Genomic DNA, 27,439 nt, shown 5'->3' on the forward strand with positions numbered 1-27,439 from the left:
TTAACCTTATTGTAAAGTGTTACCAAGATAACTTCGACTGTTTGCCCTTTTTAACAATAATAATGATTGCTCGTTCAGTGCCATGGCCGCTGATGTCAGCATTACTTATTTGTGAGTCTGACCAAAATTTTTTGATTAAAAACATTTATTATAAAAACAGGGAAAGAAAGTGCGCACATTCGAGACTGCACATGCGCGTTAGCTGGAGCAAACTGAAATATAAGCTTTTTACCGCAATTTGAGAGTCTTAAAAAACATTAATGTGACAGCTCAGCTCAGATTTTGTTGCTGATTTGAAATGTTATTTAAATGTGAGTGTGCAAGGCTGCAAGCAGTTTTTTAAAATGTAAAGTTTGTTTGCATTTACTTGCAACTCATGATCACTGTGGGGGTCGCTCGTGTTTTTTTCACCTTATCTCCTGGCTCACACTTTTCTCATCGTATTTTACATGCTGGAAGTTACAAATAGATTGGGACCCGACCCCGGACCCAGCTGACCATTTAAAATATAGACCCGAACCCGTATGGGTCCTGGGTCGGGTCTTGGGTCAACCGCATAAACCTTATTGTAGCAAAGTTAAAAGCTCAGGGAAGAAGGAGGCTGGAACCGGCAATCGTTCAATGTAAAGTTTTAATACAAAAATACACAACAAAACGAAAGTTAAGCGGCAGCACCTCACAGACGACAGCCGAATATAAACATAATTAAAACACCAACATAAATGTCCCAGGCCTGGTCCTCTCTCCCCTTGCACTGTCGTCACTCCTCCTTTTATCCTTCTGGAGCTGTTTAAATTTAGATTTTTCGATTTATTGAAAAAATAATCGATAGAAAAAATAATCATTAGTTCCAGCTCTAAATCAGTTAGAGAAGCTTTTTTTAATAGAAGATAGTCCACATTGGCAGCTTACAGTCAGTATGTGCACACTGTTAATAATGTGAGTTCTAGAGCACCTCTCTTTCTTTGCTTTTCCTCTACAGAGAAGCTAGCTTGACTTTGTCCCTGTCGCTCCTTTTGAAGGTGTTTTCGTTTAATCTTTTCCGTAAAAAGATTTTGGCCCGGGGTCACAGATCACATCAGGGTTGTTTTCCAATTCACTGACCATTTAATCAAGCTAAAGTCCATCGCCGCGGCCCCCCTCACTCTCCGCTTTTGTTCGCCCCTCTCAAAGGTGAAGTTGCTCTTTTCGACACACACCTCGTGGTCCTGTTTCACACTGCACTTCAGCTCCATTGACCAATGGATCACCTTGACCCAAACTCTGGAGAACTCTCAGAACTACATGAAGCTCGCTTCTCTTCCACCCTCTCAGATTTGAATGAGTCTGCTGAAAGTTGTTTTTTTTTATCAAAAGGGTGATGAACCAAATCTATAGAAATTGTTTTCTTCTCCCCTCCCCCCCTTTAATTTGAATTAGGCTTTTTGAGATGTGTTCATTCTTATGCTACACAAAGTTTCATTTTCTAGTTCTTTAGTAAACCATCTATGCATATTTAAAAACCACTGGTCCTACTTTATAATAGGCATCTTTAATATGTACTATAATTAATTATAATTATATTTAAATGCATGTATGTACATGTACAGTTGTGTACATATGTTTTCACATCGTCCTTATATTGTAAAAAAATACCTGCGTGTAATTACAGCTGTAATTAATTTCTGTAATAATTACACTGTTGAGTCTTCTCTTACACTTAGTCTACCCTTAAACCTACCCATACTACCAAACCTGTCCCTAACCTTAACCGTATCCCACCCCAATAGTATTTTGCAATAGAACATGAACAAAATAAGTACATTGTAATCATTTTTTGATGTAAGTAGTTAGTAGTACCTATAACGTGTGACTGAAGCACTAAAGATTTTGGAAGCATCAGATTAAAAATGGAGAAATATAAAACTATGCATTTAAAAATGTTGACTGTCTCTCTCTCTCTCTCTCTCTCTCTCTCTCTCTCTCTCTCTCTCTCTCTCTCTCTCTCTCTCTCTCTCTCTCTCTATCTATCTTTTGGTGCGTTTTGAATGTTTTATCTCTGATTGGTGGAATGTTTTGTAGAGCATCACGGGAAATGTAGTTTTTTCCACCACTAATTCCACTGTTAAACATGATTATTTTAAAACTAAGTTGAAATAATGCAGGCTAATGGATATCATTAAAAAAATTCCCTATGGAGAAAATGAATTGTAGTTCCTGACATGCTTGGCTTCAACTTTTTCCAGCATAAATGAAGTTTCCTCAGGTTAGACTGTTTAAAATAGCCCAGGTCCCCATCAGAGCATTCTGAGCATCCAGATAATGGCGAGACAAATTCTGGATGGACGCTATAGGGAACTGTATGCAGAGGGAATTTGAAGACATATTACCCACAACCTTGAAAACTGTAAGCTACATTTACAATTAAATGGGTTTTGGAGAAGAGAATGGAATAAAAAACACCAGACCTTGAAATGCTAACGTAAATTGATGTGATTTATTTTCCTAATGTATTTATGATTTTATCTGGCTCATTTAATTAAGTATTGAATTTACGAATCAAGTGTGGAATTGCAGGCTACTTTGGATGCTGCAATTGGAATGCTATGAAATGCAAAGTCTAAATAAGATGCCACAGTGGAATGTGTTGCTAAAGAAAAGCACTTGCAATTTTCCAGGTTCGGTACAGATTAAGCTCAGCTGAGAGCGTAATGTTGATTACCACAAACATTCATTTACATTTGTAGAAAGAAAGAAAGTGGGCTAAGTAATTAAGTTTTGGGGTACACTGATGCACTTTTAATAGAAGTGAAAGAAGGTAACGTTAAAATACACAATATTATGAACAAAATGCATGTTAACATGATTGTACTATGAAAAAACAATTTCTTTGTAAAGTTATATTCAAACTTGCTCCTTTGGCCACGTACACACTGTAAAGTTTCAGGAGTGACAACCGCATTTAAATTATAGTCCCCTAAATTATAGTTCCATGTGTGTACAGAACACGACTCGCCCCCGAAACTGAGATGATTGACACTGTGGTAACCATAGCAATGTTTTTGGTGTCGTGCGTGTTTGGTATCCTCTATTCTGACCAAAGTAATATTACAGTGCCAAAAGACTCGTTGTGTTCAGCAGTTTTAAACTAAAGCACAGTTGACGGAGGCGTCGTGTTTTGTTTAAAGGCTGCTTCACAGAGCGCGCTCTTGCATTGTTGCCATATCCACTTATTATAAGCATTTTTGGGGGTTCTTGCTTAAGCTTGACTCATACAGCGATAGAGTTTCTGGAGTTATGAAAGTGAGCAGGTGTGAGTCGCAATACTTTGGTCTTATTTTCAGCATAAAGTATTTCATTTTGTTTTATGGGCTTGTTCTTGTTCGCTGATTCGCTTGATAGATCTGGCAACACGAGTCAGGCTCTAGCCGATTTCCCTGTGATTTCTTGCACAGCACATACAGACGAGATGCATGTTAAAAGACGTATTTTCTCTCGTCTGTCATCTCTCGTCGTCATGCATCATTCAGTTGGGTTCCATACACAGTTGTCACTACCTGCGTTTTTCAGGAGTTAGTTCGGTTGTAGAATGCGGTTGTCACTCCTATAAATGACTAAACTGTGTGTGTACAGAACAGGATTAAGCACTAAAAGGTGAACTGACAACCGAATTTAACTGCAGTGTGTATGTGGCCTTTGTTGCAGTGATATGGAGCCCTAAAACGATTATGTAAAAATGTACACTGCTTTACAGCTCATATAATACACAAGATTTTAACAAAGGAATTAATTAATTAAGTTTTCTTTTTTAAAACAAGATAAGCTTTACATTTCTGCTTTTAAATCCTCTAAGCATTGTCCCCATTCATCCATTTAAAAAAAAAAAAAAAAAAACGAGGGGTAAGTCAAAGTCATTTTTTTGTTGTAATCAACTTTATGGCACAAAGACTGTTAATTTAGCTTAACTTGCATTGAATCTGGGATGTTCCTTAAATAAAGCCACATCCCAGATGATCTGCAAAAATTCCAATCCAATGTTTCGATCTAAACTGAGCACAAAACGGTTGAATACATGCATGCACTCAGCACATACTGCTGCGTGAGTGTGTGTGCGCGGATCAGCAGATATAATTCAGGACTATAGACACTCATATAGGCTGTGTGAAGGAAATGAGCAGTCAGCTGTGCTCTAATCCCTTTTAGGCTGATATTGAATGATTCCCATCATATAAATCTGATCCTACAAACTCAACCTCAAAACCCTCCGGTTCCTTACACATACCATTCTGACATTTCACCTTATTGATGCTAGACAGATCATAATCTTCAGTACACCTCCGTACTAGGCTACTTACGCAATTGAAATATTTCAATAAATAAATCAACAAATAAACATTTTTCCTCTCAGCACATTAAAGGTGATAGTCCTTGGCACCAAAAAGCATATTTTCTCATGACTGCTGATGATTGAATGTTTGCAGCTATATTCAGAGGCAGTAAGTTTCCCATCCGTCCTCTTTAGCAGTCAGAGCGATGTCTGTGCTGGTGGTTCTTTCTCTTTCTCTCTGTTCTGATGACAGATACACTTAGCGATGTCTCAGATTATGGCCATGACTGGCACACCTACTCCAGTCACTATGGCAACTCACACATCAGCATTCCTTTTGAAAATGCCCTTTCTTTCTTTCTTTCTTTCTTTCTTTCTTTCTTTCTTTCTTTCTTTCTTTCTTTCTTTCTTTCTTTCTTTCTTTCTTTCTTTCTTTCTTTCTTTCTTTCTTTCTTTCTTTCTTTCTTTCTTTCTTTCTTTCTTTCTTTCTTTCTTTCTTTCTTTCTTTCTTTCTTTCTTTCTTTCTTTCTTTCTTTCTTGTTTTATCAGGTCTTCAGCCAGTACTAGATTAATTAATTTAAATTGATCTCATGAAATAATAATACTATATTCAGTCGATCATCTTTATGGGGTTTCCTCTGCATTTGAATTGCCTCTATTTTTTTCTCAATCTTGCTCTCTCTTTCTGTCTCTCTCACACACATATACACAGTAGCAGTTCATGGTAGCATAGAATGATTTCCAATCTCACACACCAGTGTATCATAAACATGAATAAAGAATATTTGTTTTGACATTTGTTAGTCTTGTGCTGTATAGCCAGGGCCTAAAATGAACACTCGCCAAGCACCAAATGCGAGTAAAAATCGTCTTAGGCAAGTATATGAAACTGTGTCACTCGCCAGTTGACCCGTAGCGTTTTTATGAATTCTAACAATGCATGAACGTGAAACAAACATGAACGACGCTCGGGACAGTTGACGGGTCAGTGCTGCATCTTCAAGTTTAAGCCTTGATAATTTAAATATTCAAGCTCATTTCGTTACTCACACAAAGAAACCACTTCTCAGACAGCGCGTGAATACTTAACTGAGCTCTTCTTGCACTTGAGCTGGCAAATTCACACAAAATGATGTCAAACAATTGTGAGTGTCCTAGTAAACATGGTCAGTTATGTCATAAGTGAATGTAAACATCTGAGAAAGTAAACGCATGTGTACGGTATCAGTACATAAGATACATACATTCACTCTTAAAGTGACAGTAGCCTAATATTAACAAAGAAAAAAATCACTCACTGCTCTTGACTGAATAACTTTAATAAGGATTAATTAAAAAGGATGTTTAATTTATACAGTGAAGACTATGCAGTGTTATTTCTGTACCTGAAAACTGCTGTCAGACCTACCTGAAAAACATGAAAAGCACTGTTCATTTAATTTGTATCTTTGTTATGTTATTATTATGTATCTTATTTTATTATTTATTAAATTGCTGGTAAAAAATATTTATGGCCGGCACATTTTCTTAAGTCACTGGCCATTAGCTGGTGTGGCAAAAAGTTTGTTTTAGGTCCGTGTAGCTGATGCTCAATATTGTCTGTACCAATTTTACTGTACTTTTAGAAACCCATGATGCGATACAGTGCTGAGACTGTATACAAAGGCTTGTATTTGACTCTTAACGGTAACGAATATGGGATTGCTCTATATGGACTCTTTAATATAAAAATTTCTGATACTGTAATTGTCCAACCTTTGATTGAATTGACCGTGGCTAACTTTGTGCTTGGAGCTTGCTGGATGAAACACTAGTCTGTAAGCTAAAGACATTAGTGTGTGTTTCTCTTGCTTATCCCAGCTCTCATCTCTGACCTTCCCTGCAGCGTGTGTTAGCGAGACACCATTAGCGATCCCATGTGCGACTCTTACTGTAGTAATATGATGAAGGTAATCCAACCCCAGGCCTGCCTTCCATTTTATAGATAAGTCAATATTAGACTCTAACATTGAATTTGTTCTTGTGTAAATGTGAAGCTCTCAGGGTGGTCTGCTCACAGTGATTCTTGAGAATGTTCCTACTCAATTAACTAATGGACTCAAATAAGGTTGAAAATGAGTATATGGGGTCCAAAATGAGCTATCACACCTGTCAATGGCAGGTGAAATAAGACTTGAAGTTACCTTTGCCATGACTACGCTAGATGTTTGTGATTACTGGATAGATATTTTTGTTGTTGTTCGAAAAAAATATTACTCCAAACAGTAATTTCTTGCCAAAGCTGAACACATTACTGAACAAAAAATTATGAACTTCTTCCATTTTCTTTAAAACAAACTGTTAGGATGTTTTAAGTGAGCCAGTGCTTCATTCTTGCTTCTTAGACTTTATACTTTGTAGTTAAAGAACAGCTTTTAGCCATTCTAAAGTATTTAATTCAAACAAAGCCCTCAAACGACGATATGAAGAATTTAAATCCCTCTGTCCCCTGCTGTTTGCCAAGCATTCGATTCCTCTGGAAACGAGAGCAGCCCATGCAGAACTGATGCTGTGCTTAGAATTTATGCATTCTTATAATATTTCCATGAACGGTCTTTAAAACTGCAAATCTCTAGACCTCTCATTACAGAACAAATGCCAGATGTGTAAATATTCTCAGTAAGTGTGACTATTTTGACTCTAATAAAGGGTGATTTCTGTGTATGTCCTTTCGTTTTTTGCATATATTGATTTGTTTTGCATGAATCAATGGCAGGCGTGGTGTTTTCCACGCTTATCAGTGTTTAATCGCTCAAGTGCGGGAAACACCTTCGCTTTTGGTTCCTTGTGACTTTCCAAAGGTTAGCCTGCACATTAACGCTCTCATGCATTCAGCAAACAGAGCGGGCGTTGCTGTTGCACCTGGAGTGATGCATTGCCGTGCTGGAGCGCTATGAAAAGCTATCGAATACTCCGCCACATTTTCCAGCTTATTATCCATTCTGTGATCTGTTTCTCCGTATCCCTCCCTCGCTCTCCTCTGTCTTGGTTTGTATGTCTGTCAGAGACACCAGATGCCCCTGAATGGGGTTTTTTCTTCCCTGTTTTCATCCCAAACAGATACTGGCCTGCGAGCCCGATAGCAGCAGCCATAATAAACTATGTGCTATGTGAAACGCAGGCCCCGGCAGGCAAGCAGCCAGACGTGCAATGTGCAAGAAGATGAGTGTTGCCCGCCTGCGCTCTCTCTCTCTCTCTCTCTCTCTCTCTCTCTCTCTCTCTCTCTCTCTCTCTCTCTCTCTCTCTCTCTCTGTCTCCCTCCCTCCCTCCCTCCCCAGGTCTGGAAGATTGCTTTTATACAGCCCCTCAATCAAAAACTCACACTGCCAAGCTGTACTGCAGCCACAGATGGGGGTAGAGCTCACCTCACATCTACAAAACGCTCTCCCCGGTGGAGACGACGAAAGGATGAAGGAGGGGTTAAAAACAAGCAGAAAGAGGAGGGGAGAAATAAGTGAGTCAGTTCAGCGCTGATTAATTAATAAGGTCGTTAGCTGAGGGGTGAGGCGGTTAGACGCAGCAGATTGATATTCCACAGAGATGGCGTACCACTCGCGCCCAGCCTCCCTCCATCACCGCTGCTGATCTGGCAGGGCCGAGGGGTCGTTGTACCCCTGGGAACGTTTCGAATTAAAAACACTGACCTGTGACATCACTTCCTGCTGATGCAGCAGTGCTGTTGGGGGCCGTTGGAAGTTTTTGGGCTCCTGACACTGTTTTTTTTTTTCTTCTGCATTGTGCATGTTATATAGAGCGGTTGTGGCGCTTCTGACTGGAGCGGAAGTGAGTAACAATGTTGTGCCATTATTTACCTCCTCCACAACCACATCTCACTCTCTCTCTTTCCATCAATCTATCCACCCCACGTTGCCTCAGCCTCTAGAGGGTCAGAGGCAATAACACAGGCCCACTTCAATTTTCTCATTTCAGCTGCTGTTGATGGGCCAACAGCAGCAGGATAGAAGGCTAAATCTATCATCCTCCACTACTGAACGGTGGAGGTCAAAAGCCGGCATCCGTACAATTGTAGGAAATCCCTCCTTTTGCGCAAACAAACGCTGGATTTATGCATTCTTATTTATTTGCCCTTTTCTCCTTAAAATCTGCATATTCATTTGGACGTTAAAAAGATGAGAGAATACCTGCTGATAGTAACAGTGTGAACTGTCCCGGAGAGTGGTATTCATAGCCTCAGTCTCACCTCCAACACATAAACAATCTCTCACCTCCAACACATAAACAAACACACACACACACACACACACACACACACACACACACACACACACACACACACACACACACACACACACACACACACACACACACACACACACACACACACACACACACACACACACACACACACACACACACACACACACACATTCTGCTGTAATATTTATTTCTCTCTGACTCATTCTCCGGCCAGTGGGGGATTTTGGCATCATGTCAGCTCTGACCAGGGGGCTGTATTGTAATTATAGCAGATTGAGAAAAAACTGAATAACATATTGACTCTCACAAGCCTGTGGTAATTTTTGTGTGTGCATGTCTGCAGAAAACCTCAGTATAGTGGCAGACTTGAGGGGGAAAGAGAGAGAGAAAAAAAATTTAAAAAAGTGCTTGACCTTATCTTCCTGTAAAAGACCAACACACACTGAAGCCAGCGCTACATTTGCTCTCCAAGCTGCCCATCTGCCACCCCCGTCATATGATTGGCTTCTGGCCCAGAGGAGGCGGGCACTTAAACACCCTATGGTATCAGAATGGGATATTTGTAGCTTTTAGTGCATTTATATCTGCTAAAATGAACTTTTACCATAAAATGATCATCTTTCTCTTCAAGGAAAACAGACCGAAAGTACAGATGACTCATGTTGTGCTTTACAGTTTTTGTCCAATCAAATCGTTTCTAGAATAAAAATAGCTGCATCCAAAATAGCAACAAAAGCAACACTACTGAGACTGGTAGGTCACTTAACAATGACAACATGTTGAATGTAGTATGTTCGAATTGCATTCGTTCTATATAGAAAATACAGCCACAAAATATTTATTCAAAAGAAGTATCCAGTTAGAGGATTTGCTTTATTGGACACAGCCAATGTCTCGCTAATGCAACCATCCAGAAAGTAATAAAACATGGGCTATGTTCAAAATAGCACAAGACCATACTACTCTTACTATTGCTACTATATACACTCACCGGCCACTTTATTAGGTACACCTGTCCAACTGCTCGTTAACACTTAATTTCTAAGCAGCCAATCACATGGCGGCAACTCAGTGCATTTAGGCATGTAGACATGGTCAAGACAATCTCCTGCAGTTCAAACCGAGCATCAGTATGGGGAAGAAAGGTGATTTGAGTGACTTTGAACGTGGCATGATTGTTGGTGCCAGAAGGGCTGGTCTGAGTATTTCAGAAACTGCTAATCTACTGGGATTTTCACGCACAACCATCTCTAGGGTTTACAGAGAATGGTCCGAAAAAGAAAAAACATCCAGTGAGCGGCAGTTCTGTGGGCGGAAATGCCTTGTTGATGCCAGAGGTCAGAGGAGAATGGCCAGACTGGTTCGAGCTGATAGAAGGGCAACAGTGACTGAAATAACCACTCGTTACAACCGAGGTATGCAGCAAAGCATTTGTGAAGCCACAACACGCACAACCTTGAGGCGGATGGGCTACAACAGCAGAAGACTCCACCGGGTACCACTCATCTCCACTACAAATAGGAAAAAGAGGCTACAATTTGCAAGAGCTCACCAAAATTGAACAGTTGAAGACTGGAAAAATGTTGCCTGGTCTGATGAGTCTCGATTTCTGTTGAGACATTCAGATGTTAGAGTCAGAATTTGGCGTAAACAGAATGAGAACATGGAACCATCATGCCTTGTTACCACTGTGCAGGCTGGTGGTGGTGGTGTAATGGTGTGGGGTATGTTTTCCTGGCACACTTTAGGCCCCTTAGTGCCAATTGGGCATCGTTTAAATGCCACGGCCTACCTGAGCATTGTTTCTGACCATGTCCATCCCTTTATGGCCACCATGTACCCATCCTCTGATGGCTACTTCCACCATGTCACAAAGCTCTAATCATTTCAAATTGGTTTCTTGAACATGACAATGAGTTCACTGTACTAAAATGGCCTCCACAGTCACCAGATCTCAACCCAATAGAGCATCTTTGGGATGTGGTGGAACGGGAGATTCGCATCATGGATGTGCAGCCGACAAATCTGCGGCAACTGTGTGATGCCATCATGTCAATATGGACCAAACTCCCTGAGGAATGCTTCCAGCACCTTGTTGAATCTATGCCACGAAGAATTGAGGCAGTTCTGAAGGCAAAAGGGGGTCCAACCCGTTACTAGCATGGGGTACCTAATAAAGTGGCCGGTGAGTGTATAGTTATATTATGCACAGTATGCAAATTATCTGTATGTTTAGAATACCAAACTGATCTTCTACATTTTCCAAAATGAGCAGAATGAATGCAATGCACTCAACTTGTCCTTTCTCTTCCTGTAAAATCAGCTGCCTTTTTTCCAAGATAACTGGATGCTGATCTGTGAATTAGGGTCAGGTCATGTGACAACACAGCATACTACTATTTTTTTGTTGTTGTAGGCAGGATACAATGTATACTGCTCAGTATCAGATAAATAGTAAGTTGTTATGCCATTCTGAACATAGCCATTCTATTTTACATTGAAGTGGACTAGCTTTTCTATAGATCCCTTCCAAACTTCCTGTTTCAGCAGGAAAGTGTGTCAACACAGCACAAAAAACTCTGGTTGCTCCATAATTGTTATGAAGTTTAATGTTTAAAGAATGATTCCGACTCTTTGGGTCAGGAATGGTCTCTGCGATTCACCCGCAGGTCAACTGAGGTTTCCTGTTTGTTGTAACAACCTACATCAGTTTTTTCCCTCCATTTCTCTCCCTCTCTTTCTGTTTTTTTTTCCTCTCTCCTTCCATCTCTCTTTCTGTCTGAGCAGTGCTGCCCCAATGGACTGCTCCACTGACAGAGAGTGGACGCAGTAAGAGAGAAGCTAAAAATAACTTTAAAAAGCAGTTTGCTTTGACATCCGAACCCAAGTGTGTATTTCCCGTAAAATGTGTGTGTTTGCACAGAGCCTTTTGTGATGGTGTTCTCACTCCGGTCTAAATTTGCTCATTGTGCTGCTGGCATGTTGGTAATCACGCCCGTCTCGTCCTGTGGCGTAAAAATAGACAAGCAAACACAAATAAATAAATTAAAAAAGAAATCTAACAAGGCGCCAGCACAACAACATTACACCTCCATGGAAAGTTGCATTATTTTCAGCGGAATTCATTTGAATTTGATGAGCCATGAAATATGAATGGAAAACATGAACATATCTGATTAACCTGGGGTAGACCACATGCCTGTGCAATGGCAGAAAGGCGAGAGATCATAGGGAGAGGTCACAGTAAAGGCCTCTCCATGGCTTTTAGATGGAGAAATTGACCTTTTGTGCTGATCTTCAACAAGCACTTAAGGTTTAACCTAAATCTTCATATTAACCATCATAAGACAAACCACAAAAATGGTCTCAGATGTGCTGCAAAAGGGCAACCCCTGCCAAAAACCATTTCTCTCGCCCAGCTCTTCTAAAGTCTGAGGTCACTCCCACAGGCTCACTACAGTCGATTGGATGGCAATTTGAATCCAATTTGCATATCATCACAGCATGTGACACGTCTGTTTGGAGGAATGTACAACTGTTGGAGGAACCATATTTAAAATAACTGTTTTCTTTTTTAATATATTTTAAAATGTAATTTATTCCTGTGATGGCAAAGATGATTTTTTCAGCATCATTACTCCTGTCTTCAGTGTCACATGATCTTTCAGAAATCATTCTAATATGCTCAATAAATATTTCTTATTGTTATCAATGTTGATAACAGTCCTGCTTAGTATTTGTTAAAAAAAAAAACATGATCTGTCTTTTTTTTCAGGATTCTTTGATGAATAGAAATTTCTAAAGAACAGCATTTATTTGAAATATAATTCTTTTATAAAATTATAAATGTATTTATGGTCACTTTTGATTAATTTAGTGTGTCCTTTTTCAATAAGAAAGAAACTGCCTCCAAACTTTTAAACGGTAGTGTAGTGTATAATAGAATGGAACAGAACAGAATAGAATACAATTGATCCATTTTTCTGTCATTGCAGATTGCATGTAAGAACAAACTCTGTAAATAATATATCTGATTCATGAACAAATGAATCTCATGATCTGATACTTTTAATGAGTCATTCAAAAAGGATAACTGAATATCTTACCGAGCCAATAATGGGAGGCCATCCTTGTTGCAAGACGAAACAGGACTTTGGTTATGTCACTGTTTATATTGTTTATTATTTATTGTTTGTTTTTATTTGTAAGCATATTAATCTTTAAATTCTCCATTCTCCGCATTTTCATCATAGGGTAAATGTATCATTGAGAATATTTGAACAGGGTGCCCTCTGAGATCCCCCCCCCAATTAGAGAGGTCTGGAACAATAATGCTAGCGCTTAATTGCATTAACATAATGCCTTCTAACGATCATTACACTCACCAAAATAGTTGTGATAATAAAGCCATTACTATTTTGAGAGCACAATTAGCCTACGGTGCCACCCTTTGTGATGTTATAATTACGACATTTAGACGTGCACGCATTGCGTTCCTCATCCTGTTGGGAGGAGAGGACGGGAGGCGGAACGGTTGTCATAGACCGGGGCAATTTACGTCCTCGTCTGAAACAGACTTGTCACCTGCATTCCGCCGTACTACCCGGCAGCGTCGTGAGCTGATTGGTTGCATAGATAGACAGCGTTCTCCAAATCTTGTCAGAGGTGAAAGAAATGGCTTAAGATAATAGAGTTAGATGGATAGATAGAGGGGAAAAGGAAGACATGGAGAGAGTGCTGGTGAGATACAGGAAAGGATAGAAATGGAGAAAGAGATTGGTTTTCATGCCTGGTAGTCAGCAGCTCTGTAAATCTCAGAGGACTGAAGAGGGGGAGCAGAAGGTTGATAGTCATCCATCACTTTTGACAATTCCACCTCTCTGTTGCCACTTACTTGACGGAAGACCCCGTGTGAACGAGAGAGAGAGACCAACAGAGAAGTATTTTTATAGGGGAGGTGTTTTTTGTATGGCAACACTATTCCATTTTGTTTCTGTATTTGTCTGATCCTGAGTGAGAGATTGTGGCACTTCAGTTCAGTTTTGCGGTTCGGTTCAGGGCCAAGTAGCCTTGGCTTGGGAATAATATTAGGGTGAGGTTGTTTTTTTTTTGGTGACCTATCCCTTTAAGTCATGTCAGAATGTCGTGATCCATGAGACATCAAAATGATCTAATGCAATCATGTAAAAAAACATATACTCCCTGAGAGATCCATGTATTAAAATGCATTGTGACTTCATTTCGTTATGGGAAATGTAAGTTGACGTAGACAAACCAAGAACATTGATTTTTTGTTGCATACACAATAGCGTGACTCAGGCCACATGAGCCACCGGGATAGGGTTAAGTATTATAAACATGTATACAAAGGTCTTTTCCTCATAGCTGTGCACGGAGCCATCCGTAGGTTAATGGAATGCTTTTAAAGCTCTCCAAGCATCATTGTGTGAGTGACTGTGACCTTTTGCATTGTGTCGTCTGTGTTTTGCTGGACCGTCAGTCAAAGGCGATGGAGAGACCTAATTAAACATGTTAGAATCACATGTTGCTGCCACACAATGGAGCAGTAGATTGCGATTGCCTTTTCACTGAATATGGTAAAAGCGCCCACTTCCTGGTTTTCCAGTAGAATTAAATAATCCTGCACAAAAGGCTCTGAATGCCTGAACCAAACAAAAGGTCTACATGCCTGCTGCTTCAGAAATGCCTGCCGGAGTTTTCTGTTATCTGATATCACAGTTATTGAATACAACCCTTTTTTTAGAAGGAAATTAAAAGCTGACATTAAATTGCAGCTCAACATGCTCGCAGCTTGCGAGTATGTGAAATTTCTCTTCTCTGCTTTTCTCTAGAATGTGTTTGTGCTAAATCAGATTAGTTTTTTTCATAGCAGAGCTTTGAAGTCAGACATATGCCTTGTTAGCTTGTTTCTAAAGGTTCTGTGCCCAGTCGCAACAAACCCTTTACAATAGTTCCGGGCAGTTCTCGAGTTATTTTGAGGTCTCCACTGGTCCACTTGGATCCGAAAACCCGAGGTCCGACCCGAGACCCGAGCGCGTTCGGGTCCAAAACTTCAATGAGTGCCTCGGACACGGGTCAGGTTTGGTCTTATTGACCTCGGGTCTTGGGTAATTTGAAATAAATGTGCTTTATTCGAATGGACCCGAGAAGACCCAAATTCTTTTAAAGTATGTCGGGCATTTAACAATTTTATTATTTAAAACAATTCTTGGAAAACGTTGTTATTTCACTTTTTCTAGTTCTCTCTAAATCCGCGCTTCTACGTGCAATGGACTGTTAAGTGGATTTTTGAGGAATCCATCTTATACTGTAGCGATGAGATCCATCAGGAAAAGCCACTCGCTTCATTACGCTGCGTGTTCATGCAGGGCTTTTCTTTTTTTGTGTGTAGAAGCCCTTTGCCGGAGATGAGGTAAATAGCGTTACAGACAACACGAGCGAATCCATAATTTATTAGGCTATCGATTTAATTTTTATGGAACTATCAAATTTATTTTTCCAATCCACTGGTCACAATTGAAAGCCAAACAATATAACTTCAGTGTTTCCCCTAGGATTTTTTTTCAGGGGGGGGGACTGCTAGTGTTGCGGAGCGGGCGTGTTACGGATACGTGGTGTAAATTTTTTAACAATCAAAAAGCATGTCTAATTAATTAAAATAGTGTATTATGAATCATTAAACGTATACAACATTTTAAAAAAAATATGAAAAAAAAATTCACACTAATTCTGTGTTGTGTTTTTTTCTGGTAATAAAATGAAGACATAAAACACAAATTTTATCATTTATCATCAATTTTAATCATATGAAATTAAATAAACTTTTTGTCAAATAACGTGCTGCACAATGAGCTTTACTGTTAAAATTAAAACATGGATTATTCCTTAAATTCAGTTTTGATGATAATTTATTCGGATTAGTGTTAGTATTATTACATTGGGACATATCTAAATTCTACTGTGCAACGGTAATATATTTCTGTCAAGTTAAACCGAACTTTTATTTTGACGGGTTGCCGTGAAGACCTTTTGAGTTTGTGTGTTTATGTCATAATGATAGTTTTTCTCAAATGAAGCGGTGAAATGATCACGAAGTGACTTTCGGAGTGGATCTAGAGCCTGGAGAGGAAGTTTATGCATTTGTGTCTTCATATAGGCAAAAAAAAAACAGCGCAAGCGTCACACGTGCTTCAGTGTGTGTGTGTGTGTGTGGTAAATGAAACTGCGCGTCGGCTGCACCATTCATTCACACAGAACAAGCAGGATTCGTATTTAAATTGTCTTTGTGGTTTAATATCCACACACACTTGTCTACATCGCGATTTGATTTCAAGTGTATACTGAACTGCTTTCTATTTATTCCTCAAAAGATTGACAAATTCCATGAAATTCAGCGTTATACAGTAAATTTAATTTTTATGACTGGATTTCGTCAGCAATTTAGGGGGGCGGGGGGTCGTTTTGGGGGGGCGGGCCGCCCCCCCAAAACAATGATAGGGGAAACACTGAACTTGTATCCATCTGGCGGGCAATAAAATAAAGTAATAATAAATAAGTAAATAAATAAATGCTGTCGGCTCGGACTCCGGTCTAATTTTATCAGTTCTGTTTCGGGTCGGGTTTTACTTTAAAGAAAAAAAAATATGCACGTCGGGTTCGGGTAAGGAGTGATTCGGGTCGATTTGGGTCGGGTCTGTTGATGCAATCTGTATTATCACATAAATCATTTTATATATTTAAAAATAAAAATATTTAATGAAGCATCTGGTTTTTTCTGTCATCCATCCAGTATATGATCACACTGTCATTCATTCAAGTACTATTAAACCATTCAAGCACACAGAAAACAATAACCTAAATACTGACGTGCTGTCTGTGAATCCCCTGTCTGTGTGACAGACACACTCGTGTGCACAGTTCTCTTTCGCGCTTGAATGGACAAAAACAAAAGTATGCCAGAATGCCTGCTTTGTCGAGTAAACTCGTAAGCACAGTCTTAAATAAGTTAAATAAAGTCTTAAATCACCGTAAAGACAAGAGTTGTGAGGACATCAGATATGTGTCAGCTCCACTTCATGTGCTTCAGATCTTAAAGTGACAGCAGCCTAATAAAGCTGCTGCTGCTGTCTGTGATTATTGTGAATCAAAGAACAAAATACAGAGAAAATCACTCACTGCTCTTGACTGAATAACTTGTGTAGCTTTCATAAGGATTACCTGTTAGATCAAATGTTTAAAATAACTGCCTTTATGTTGTTTGTGCATTAATTTGGAGATTAAAATTAATACAATAATAAAAATATATTAAAAACTTTAATGTTAGGTGCGATTAATCACGATTAATGACAGAAAAATGTGTGATTAATTAGTTAAGTTTTTTTTTAAATCTATTGACGGCACTAATATGTACATAAATATACTGGTGACATACAAAGCAAGGTTATATTTCCATAATTCTCTCAAAATTGCATGATGAAATTGAGACCTATTTAGCAAAAATGTATTTTACATTTTAACCTTCATAATGGAATTCCAGATGTACTTGTATTTAAAAAATATATATATATATTTTGTATTATATTATTCACTGAACAGACAGTTAAAACATGATGTAATCTACACCTTGTTTTGTATGTGGCTCAGTGTACTCTATATTTAACCCCTGTCAGAGTGACTATATGTACTTTCATATGACCCACTGCATGCTGCATTATTCAGTGTTATTAAGCTAATATATCTACATTGAACTTTCTTAGTAAGAACATGACTTACAGAGGGCAAAGTACATTATTTATGTCTCCCTCCATTTAGACAATTCTCTTAAATATTTCAGCAGTGTTTTCCCCAGAGCAGGGCTCTGCAGATCGATCAGTATCAAAAGACACCGTTTGCCCCCAAACACTGTTTGACATCCAGCTATTTCTGGTCAGGAACACTGGGTAGGTCAGTGATTCTTGGCAGCCTTTTTCCTCATTCGCTTTTCTTTTAGATTCTTTTTCTCTGTCTCTTAACGGTATAAATCATTAGTTCACCTGTGCAACTCAGAGCAGCTTGTTGTTGAGTTGTAGGAGAACTTCACCTCTAGAGTGTGTGTGTGTGTGTGTGAGACTCGGAAATAAGAGGATTCTTCTTTAATCCCAGAATCAGTTTTTAATGAGATTTTTACTAAAGCTATGCAGCCAATAACTATATAACAAAAGTAGCTGATAACATACCGGTATATGTTTGTTATTGTGCTGTGGTTTCACTAACATGCAGTGTTATTACCATAGTATGCATTCGTCTAACTTTTCTTTCTTCTTCTACATGTGGTGGAACAGCAGCCATTACTTCAGTATTCAGTGTCACATGTTCTGTCATAAGTCATTTTAATATGTTGATTTGGTGCTCAAGAAATATTTTTTATAGTTATTAAAGTTGAAAACCGATGTGCTGCTTAATATTTTTCTGGAAACTTTGATCCTTTTTTTCAGGATTCTTTTAATAGAAGATTCAAAACAACAGCTTTTATTTAAGGTATAATATTTTGTAATCTTTGGTAACACTGTAAAAGTCTTTTACTGTTTCCTTTGATCAATTAAATGCATCCTTGGTAAATACATTTTTTTTCTTAATAAAAACAATTACTGACCCCTACATTTTAAGCAATAATTTTTTTATGCTGATAATAAATAATTTAAATAAATTAGTATTCAAATATGTATTTATAATGTGAATAGTAATTTATTTGTAATATAGATATATATTTGTGATATCAATATAAAATTCTAAAATAAAAAAAGCTACCCAACATTGATGTAGTTTTTTTTTTTTACTAGTTTTTTGTTCTCAGTGAACAACATTCATGTGTTGATGAGGTGGTTTCTTCCTGTCTTAGTGAGAGAAATTGCCAGAATAACCTTCAGAGTGGACCACATTTTAAGTCAAAAGTCAGGCTCTGTGACACAAGACTCCAGGTGAGTGTGAATATGTGTCAGTGTAAAAAGCACTGAAAGAACTTGACATGCCTGATGGAAATGACATCTCAGGCAGGCTGGATGGTAATATGTTCCTGTCTCTCTATCAGTAATTAAATTTACCGTTCTCACAGTTCCTCCATGACCAGCTCTGCACTGAGTTGTGCTGCTTTGGGAACCAACTCCAAATTACTCCTCAGTGTAGATACATTGGCTTAACTAACGCAAGGGAGCCCACCAGTGACTTGCAGTATATATGTGTGCATTTTTCTCTTTCTTTCTTACATAAAGCTCTTAATGAGCCTGAGATTTAACCCACACCCATCCCTTCTTCTGAGTAACTCCCCTGTTGACTGTGATGATGCCGTAGGAAATAATGACATAAAGAGGGAAGCTTCTCATGGTACTGTGAATACAAGTAGTGAAGAGGTAAGAATGATACAAATCAATTCTGACAATGTCAACTAGTCAACTTTAAACTTCACAGCAGCACTCAGCTTTGTTGTGCTGGGCTTGTCTGAAAATGTTTGGTGTGGTTGAAATTTGTAATACTTATCCGGCTTGTCATGACACTTATTATACGGCTTATAATATTTGATTTTGGTTGGTCAATCAATAGTAAATTCAATAGTTAAATATGTTTGTATAATAACTTCTAAAATGTGGTTCATGGCATCATACCGGTACTTTTATATTCCAACGAAATTGCTGCCAAAGCTCCACATACTGACTGTAGTAAAATAGCTTTAAAAGACTTATTAATATTAATTTGAATATATATCTGTTGAGCATTAAATGTTTTCTAGATGTCTAGAGGTTCAGGAGTCCAGTTAAAGCAAGAAAATGAAAACATTGCTTAAAAGAACAATAGCAACCCTTGAGAAACATTGACTTATGCAGATTAATAATGATTATTTTGCTATTGCAATATTATTGTAGAATATTTGCTAGGCCAATTGTTTTCGAATGTTGTAATGGATTGTTTTTCATAGCAGAATCTTAAGATAATCTACAAGACAATAATTTTGATGTCCATGTATTTATTTATGTGGTAATTTGTTGGGTTGAGTTGGGGGTGCACATAAAGATTCTGGGCCCTATCATACACCCGGCGCAGAGCCAAGCGCGACGCAAGTATCCTTTGCTAGTTTCAGCCCGACACAGTTATCATTTTTACGTCATGCGCCACGTTGTTTAAATAGCAAATGCATTTGCGCCCATGGGTGTGCTGGTCTGAAAACGAGGTGTGTTCAGGCACGTTGTTGGCACGTTGCTATTTTGATGCAAATTAAATAGACTGCATTGACCAACTGAAACCTGGTCTAAAGTCAATGGCTTAGTATTTTTTGTTATTTAAAGAGTGCGTTAGTAATGTGCGCCTATAGGCGGTCCACAACGCACGTACATTCTGCTTATTACACACACAGGGACGCGCAGCAGCACACAAACATGCCAAATATTAAAAATAAAAGGATTACAATGTAAAAGATTATTATTGTGTACATAAAGATATGGTGGAATCCGTCTTGTCCCGTAGATGTACTGCTTGCACGCTTTAACCTCGCACACGAGCAGATCTGTTTATGCTCTGGAGATGCGTTCGGTCTTTCCGCTTGCAAATTCCGCCATGTAAATAGCGAATCCGCCATGGCGCGAGTGCAACTGACTTTTGAAGGGAATGGGAGATGAGACTCTGGTTGGTTTATTTCACATTACGCCCAAAACACACCCATTACTCATTAAGAGAATAGGGACAGCCCTTTTAGACCATGCGCCGCGCGCCCCAACCATTTTTCCCGTCGTTAAACTAGCAAAAGTGGATTCGGACACGCCCTAAGTGCACTTGCGCCCTGCGTATTAGACCATACGCTTAGATCGTTAAAATGGCCCAAAGTGTGTTTGAGTCTAGCATGCAAATATCCCAATCCTTTTCCACTTGTTTTCTACTCCCGTTTAAAATTTGATATGCCTATTTATTTTGTTAGCTGCATTTAGCATTGTTTTTTCCCTGCTGTCGTATGACCCAGAGAACCACTGGATGGAGAGAGAACTGACCCTACCTTGTCCCACCCTCAAGTCAATACATTCCAGTCTAGACCCAGAAACCACCTGCCAAAGCAGACAATCTGAATTTTGTGGTGGAAAAAAAAAGAAGAAGAAAGAGTGGCGTGATGTTAAGGTAGTGGAATGAGGATGTATTTGCCTGTGGGGAAAAAAAGACTGAAAGTAGGCTGGCAACAGATGTGTAGGGCAGTAAAAGTGTAATTGAAATGCCAGCAGCAATGGTCTTATCTACCCGTTCCAGCAGCTACCTCGCGTCTGAACATCAGTTAAATGTCATTTTAGCCCTGGCTGATTCAGGCCGACCACAATCCCCCATCTTCTGTGACTGCAGCCACTGATGGGAGGGGAACAGCGGGATGGATAGATGGGGGGGTTGGTGGAGGGCACTGAGAAAAGGAGAGAATGGTTGTAATTGGATTTCGTTTGCACACTGTTGACTTCCATCACCTGGGCTTAATTGGGAATTTGATATGATTTATCACATGGAGTCATTTACAGTTTGGACATGTCATTATTAGCATTGTCTGTACTGTTTATACACTTCATATTTCATAAACTTCATTTTCCCATTATATGTTAGAAAAAAGGGTTCGAAGAAGAATCCACCTGCCCTCAAATTGCCCCAGTCATGCTGCAGTGACCCCAGGTCTACACTACCCTGCACTACACTCGCGTCAAATGGGTAAAAAGAGGGATGTGACAATAGAGCACCTCTAACTGTTGGTAATAGGCCTTACACCAGGCACCAGGCTGCATCCCAATTCATTTGCTTCTACTGCACAGTAAAAGTAATGTATGATGTCTGTAAAAAATATGTACCACTACCAGTGGGAAAACTTTATTTTTTTTGATTTGAGGTTGTGTCAATTATAGAATCATGGCTTAAAGTCCCCGTGAACCGGAAGTTGCAAATGACTTTTCTCCAGTGTTGTGACGTATTTCCGAGAGAAACGGAATACTAAATGAGGAAAAATAGTGGGCGTGGCTTTTTTTCCAACTAGCACCTGATTGGATCTAGAAAAGTAGGTGTTTTCATTCAGCCTGTCTACTGTCAGTTGGAGGGGCGTGGTTACGGATCTTAAGCAGACAGCCAAACCGTCAAACCTTCGTCATCAGGGAAGGTCCTCCAATGCAGAGGGGAGGGGAAATTTCAGATTTTGATTAAAGATTACGAAGCCAAACATTTTTTTTGTGTGGATTGACTTGCATGGATGAATTGTTCACCACAACACGATCAATTTAGGCAAACAAAGTAAGTATGGTCAATTTTGAATTCATGGGGACTTTAAGCAAATTGGTATTGGTCATAATTGTGCTTTAATTGTTATTGTGAATAGTATGAATTATTTTGTTCATAACTACAAATACATTAGCATGATCTAAAATAAATATTATTACTTAATTTGTATGTTTGTGCATAAAAAAATTTGTGCATTTTTTTTTTTTTTTTTGCTTTGGTCTCCCATTCCTATTCATTTTCAGTGCATAAAAATATTGAAGCAAACTGTCACAAACTCTTCCTCTCTTAGTGCAAGGGGTTATGGGTAATATTAGCCCAAGTACCCACTGAAAATATTCCTCTTTTGGAATACTAATTTTCTAACATACTATGATTTGGGACATACCTCTATATCTGTATACAGTATGGATAGCATACAAGCTGGAATGCAGCTCGGGTGTTCTCTAGGTCCACCAAACCCTGCATCTCTTCACCTCTACACAGCCTGACACTTCCTGCAGTGTTGTGTTTCTTTTTAAAGACAGTGTTTTGTGTTTTGTGCAGTTCCATATGTTGGTGGAAATGATGAGAAACTCACATCCTTCTACAGTTTTGCCTCTATTGTCTCACGTGTGTTATAAGTTCACACAATCTTCGCATTACGTAGTCAGCGAGATCCTGCAAGATTCTTTTAACACGTTTGGTGTCTCGTACAGCACTTCCCATTTGCGCTGCTAATTTTGAAACTCAATGTGAGGTTTCTTGAAGAGCAGCCCGATTGAGCATTTCTGATCTTTTCTGTTAGTTTTAATGGTTCATAAAGTTTTTTATTAGTTTGTATGTTGTGAATATGATTACAAAGCATCACAAATTGTTCCATCTGCCTATGATGACGCACAACAATTTATCAGAAGCTGCAAAATACTCAGTGCCATCAAAGTTCAATTTCAATGTTTTATTTATCAAATTCATAACATGCATACTACAGTATTTGGGGACAATTTAATGTGCTATAAAGGTCAGACTGCTGCTATGATTACTACAAAATTGTAACTACCGTCACTATGGCATCTCTGGGGCATTTATGATTCAGCAGAATGGACTGGATCAAAGCCCTTCACTGGAGAATGACCAGTTGGATTTACCAAAAAGATTGTGAAGTTCATGGCATAGAATGTAATAAATATAATCAAGGTTTTGTTTGAGATCGTTTGCATTGGCAACTCGGTGAGAATCAATTTCATGCTTTTTTTATTTGCTGTAAGCCACTTTATTTATGTATGTATTTATTTTAACATGTATTTATTTACTGTTTCTTTATAGTGATCTAAACGATTTCTGATTTAACTGTCCCTAAATGTCACATACAACAAAAACTAAACTCAATTTCTAGTACTGTAAGTCCATTTTAATTTTGTTTCGTAGTGCACATTTATAGTTTGTTTTTCAGTTTAAAAAATGTCAACTCTCATTTTTGTAGGGTTTTTTTTCACTGCTATGTGCATTTTCATATATAATAAAATAACCTTGGTTTCATCTCAGAAAAATATCTGTTTCTTATTGTTTCAGAGGGTGATTTTCAACATCGTGAACTTCAGCAAGACCAAGAGCCTGTACAGAGATGGGATGTCCCCCGTGGTGAAGTCGACCAGCCGGCCTAAATGGTATTCATACCCTCTGCAAATATCACATCTCCACCTACACACTGTTCACCACTGCGCTTTCCACGCTTTAATTCCAAATAACAAATCCACGACTAATCTTCCATGTGTAGTTTCCATGTGTGTAATGCTGGCCCAAGCATGGGTTCCACACATGCCCTGCAGACTCGGCGAATAAGACTTGACTGTGTACACTGTCGTCATATCTGACTCACAATATCTGTCTTATCTCTCTTCCACAAACAACAGGATTTTTCGTTACCACCTCTTTTGAGTTTTCAAACTGCCTGTGTTCCTTAAAGGAAGCATTCAACACTTTCTCACTTTCTCTTCCTTCTCCAAGTTGACAATGGTGTGTTTGATGTTCCAGATGAGAGGTTGTGTTGCTGGGCATGTTTGGTCTCCATGGTGACGCCATCTGGGTTGAAAAAGGGACAGTAACAGGGCTGTTGATAGAGGAATTGTGAGAAATGCCAGAGAAGGAAGTGAGCTTCAGGCTGGACAAACTCATCATAGGCGCCATTTTCTCTAAACGTGTTTTGTGTGTCTTTTAATCAGCTTGTCTCTTTGCGCTCTGTCAGCGGTAGGGTTGGTTTTATTAGACACACATCTGCCTTCACGGAGGAGGAGATGCGTGAAAGACAAATGTAGTCCCCTAGCTGTGTGTATTTTTGGATGTCTGTTAAATGGCTTCATGTATTGCATCAATGTAAAGATAAGATCAAATCCTTCCTGCTCTATGTGAGATCTGCTATTCTTCACATATGGCTTATTTGATCTCTTGTCTATGATTATGCCAAATGCTGAACCACTGAAGCTAATCTCCAGATACACATTTAAAGACTCAGTTTCTTGTTTTTTTGTCTAGTTGTAGTGCACTTTACTAATCACAGTCTAGGTGTGTCAATTACAACATATCTGATTATTTATGATCCTGCAATTTGTTTTTCACACAAATTTGCTTTTATTGCTATTATAAATTATTATTATTTTACTATATAAAGTATTATTACAGAATAAATCCTTATATGGTTTATACTGTAAATTCATGAAAATAAATTAAAGTGGGAGGAATTAAAAATATACATTATATTATATTTATTAGTGAAAACAGTGGTTTAATGATTTTGAAAAAGACCCACCAAGGCTACATTTATTTGATCAAAAATTACACATTATATTTATGCACACTAAGGGGAAAAGTGATATTAGAGCTTTAATCGTTTTTTTTTTTTTTTTTACTTATTGCAGCAACACGTTTCAGTCTTATAGTGTACGACTGCTTTTATAGTGTGCCTGTGTACTTTGAGCACTTTCCAACAACTTTGGAAAAAGTTAAGTTTGCAAATCCCTAATTACTAAACACGTACCCAGACACACACACACACACACACACACACACCGATACATCCACGCCTCCTATCAGTATCAATCAGAGTTGTGCATTACCATTCAAACACTCATCTGCCAGGTTGAATTTTCATGGGTCATGCAGTCTGGGCAGGTGAGGCCTGTCAGAGGTAATAGCAGGGAACTGATGGATGCAGAAGTGTGTGTGCATCCATACGGGTGCGTACGAGAGCCACTACGCCACGTTATCCTGACGCGCCGAACAGAGGTCATGTGACAGAAAATACCCGCTCAACGGAAGCCTTGACATCTGTCACGAGTCGATCAAGGGCATTCAGACAAATGGCAGGCATCTGCCAAGGGAGCCTGTCTTCCTCTGCCAAACCCTGGTCACGGCCTAATGGGACAAGACAATTAGATGGAGATGCTGCCGGAAAACAATGGACTGCAAAACATTTCACAGTCAAGCTGACGTCTCCTACGTGCCCATGTTCAACATTTCCCTCAGGAGAGTGCTGGGGGTATTTAAGAGTTTGTAGCAAGTCATAGCTCAGTTTTTATAGGCCTGCGCCCCTCAAACCTCTCTTTAGAAAATGAATTGCTAAGGTAGCACAATTGTGATAAAAAAGAAGTGTTTTAAAATACATTTATAAATACACACAATTACATAATATTTCATATTTGTGCATAATTTGACAATATTGCAGCTTTATTGGAAATGATACATCAAAATAAAAAATAGTATGCTCACAAATTATATTTACATTGATTTTCACTTTTTGTTCGGGTTATCATAGTTTTAAAGCATGCAACAATTTGTAATTTAGTGATTTTCGTACTTTAAGATCTACATACAGGTCGGGTACGAGGTAAAAACCCTACAAATCATTTAAAAAAAAAAGCAAAAATAAAGGTTGGAGGCTTGGTAGAAGTTTTTAATGTGACCTTAATATAACCGAAAAGAAAAAAGTTAGTTTAATCTGTTTTTGTTAGTTTTAGTAAAAATCAATCCCTGGGACATAATTGTGTCCGTAATTGAAGAAACTGCTGATTTTTAAACATTAATAACCGCTACAAAAATAAACAAAATGAATAGAAAACAGGAGTAGACCTAAATAATTGACCTGATTAGCTGTAATCCTGCTCTCAACCATGTGTTTGATTCATTGTGCAGCCCTACAGTATATCACAATCAAGCTCAACTAGGGTTTAAAAGAAGAACTGTTTTTCTTCTTCTTCTTTTTTTAATTTTTTTTTTTAGATATAGCTGCAGAGAGGGAACAAGACTGCCAGGGTGAACTCGAACCCAGGTCGCCAAGAGCACAACAAACTTTCAGTATACTCAACCATCTATTCAACCATCAGTCTTATTTCTATTCTCTGTGACGGACCTTGCACAGTAATTTATTGCATCACAAAGTCGCCCTTCTATTATCAATTTTTTTTTAAACTTTTTTGCTAACTGGAAATTGAGCAATTTTTGCTAACTTTCTAACATTTTCATAGCAGGGAGGAGGCAGATTGACATTAGACGACATTTCTTTTATTTCCGGCGGCATCAAAGTCATTGTCTGAATCATGCAGTTTTTTTTTTAATACCAATCTGGAGCTCAAAGGACCACCGTTTGTGTTTGTCTGCGGCATGTGGTGTGAAAATAAGCTTGTAGCATTTAGAGACTCTGAATACCCAAACGAAAGCGACAGAGAACCTCTGTGTACAAATGCCACAGTGATAGTCATCAGATGGCTGGATCAGGGTGAGCTGATCATACCGCATGCTGCTGTGGCGCAGACTCGGGCATTAGGACTTCAATAAAGCGAGGAAAGAGCACGTGATTCTCACACAAACGCAAGACGATCCTCCGTTTCTCATCCAATTATAGAGATGTGAAAACAACATGCTGCGACGCAAAGGGAGGCCTTTTTTACACACACATTTTTACATGCAGGTACACATGCTCCCTTCTTCACAACACACTCAAGCACACACGTGATAATGGCTATATGTGCAAAGCGGTGTATATATAGCATTTAATATATTGTGTGTGAAACAGATGTGAACATAATGGTTCATGTGATCATGGACTGTACCACCCTAAATTCTATGCTAGTTAGGTGCTGATTTAGTGCTGGTCAGTGTAGCCATGCACTGCAAAAAGTACCTGTTGAAATTTGTTGGCCAAGGACATATAGCTTGTTAAGCTAGTTCAAGACTCTTTGGAATCTAATTGTGTTTGTGTGTAGTTGTAATAGTTTGAAAATGCAGTGGCTGTCCAATATTTTATCAACCCATATATACACCTCAATCAAATACTGCGCAACAACGATGAGTGAATGTTTATCTTTTTCACATGGCAATGTTGTTAATATTCCATAGTTACCTATTTAATACAGTGCACTTCAAAAGATTGTAATTGTAGCATTTTGGACAATATCATCATACGTTCTTATCATTTTGTAATGACTTTGCATTCATTCATTCATTCAAGGGACAATACAAACTATGAAAACATTTTAGTAAATTAAAAAAAAAAAATCGAGATTTTTTGTAGAAAAAAATACATTTGTTGAGGTATAAACCATTTCTAAACTGTGTTCTGTTTGG

At 38.6% G+C, this 27,439-nt stretch overlaps 1 protein-coding gene across 1 annotated transcript in view; it reads left to right on the plus strand.

Annotated features, from left to right (window-relative positions):
* agbl4 (AGBL carboxypeptidase 4) overlaps positions 1-27,439 on the plus strand; it is a 371,132-nt gene that overhangs the window by 105,671 nt on the left and 238,022 nt on the right. The window contains exon 4 of the mRNA XM_056259613.1: positions 23,393-23,487. Coding sequence (XP_056115588.1) covers positions 23,393-23,487 — 95 coding nt within the window. The remainder of the gene's footprint in view (positions 1-23,392; positions 23,488-27,439) is intronic.

The sequence above is a fragment of the Rhinichthys klamathensis genome, unplaced genomic scaffold (assembly GCF_029890125.1).
Source record: "Rhinichthys klamathensis goyatoka isolate OS25496 unplaced genomic scaffold, OSU_Roscu_1.1 h1tg000169l_1, whole genome shotgun sequence".
NCBI lineage: Eukaryota > Metazoa > Chordata > Actinopteri > Cypriniformes > Leuciscidae > Rhinichthys > Rhinichthys klamathensis.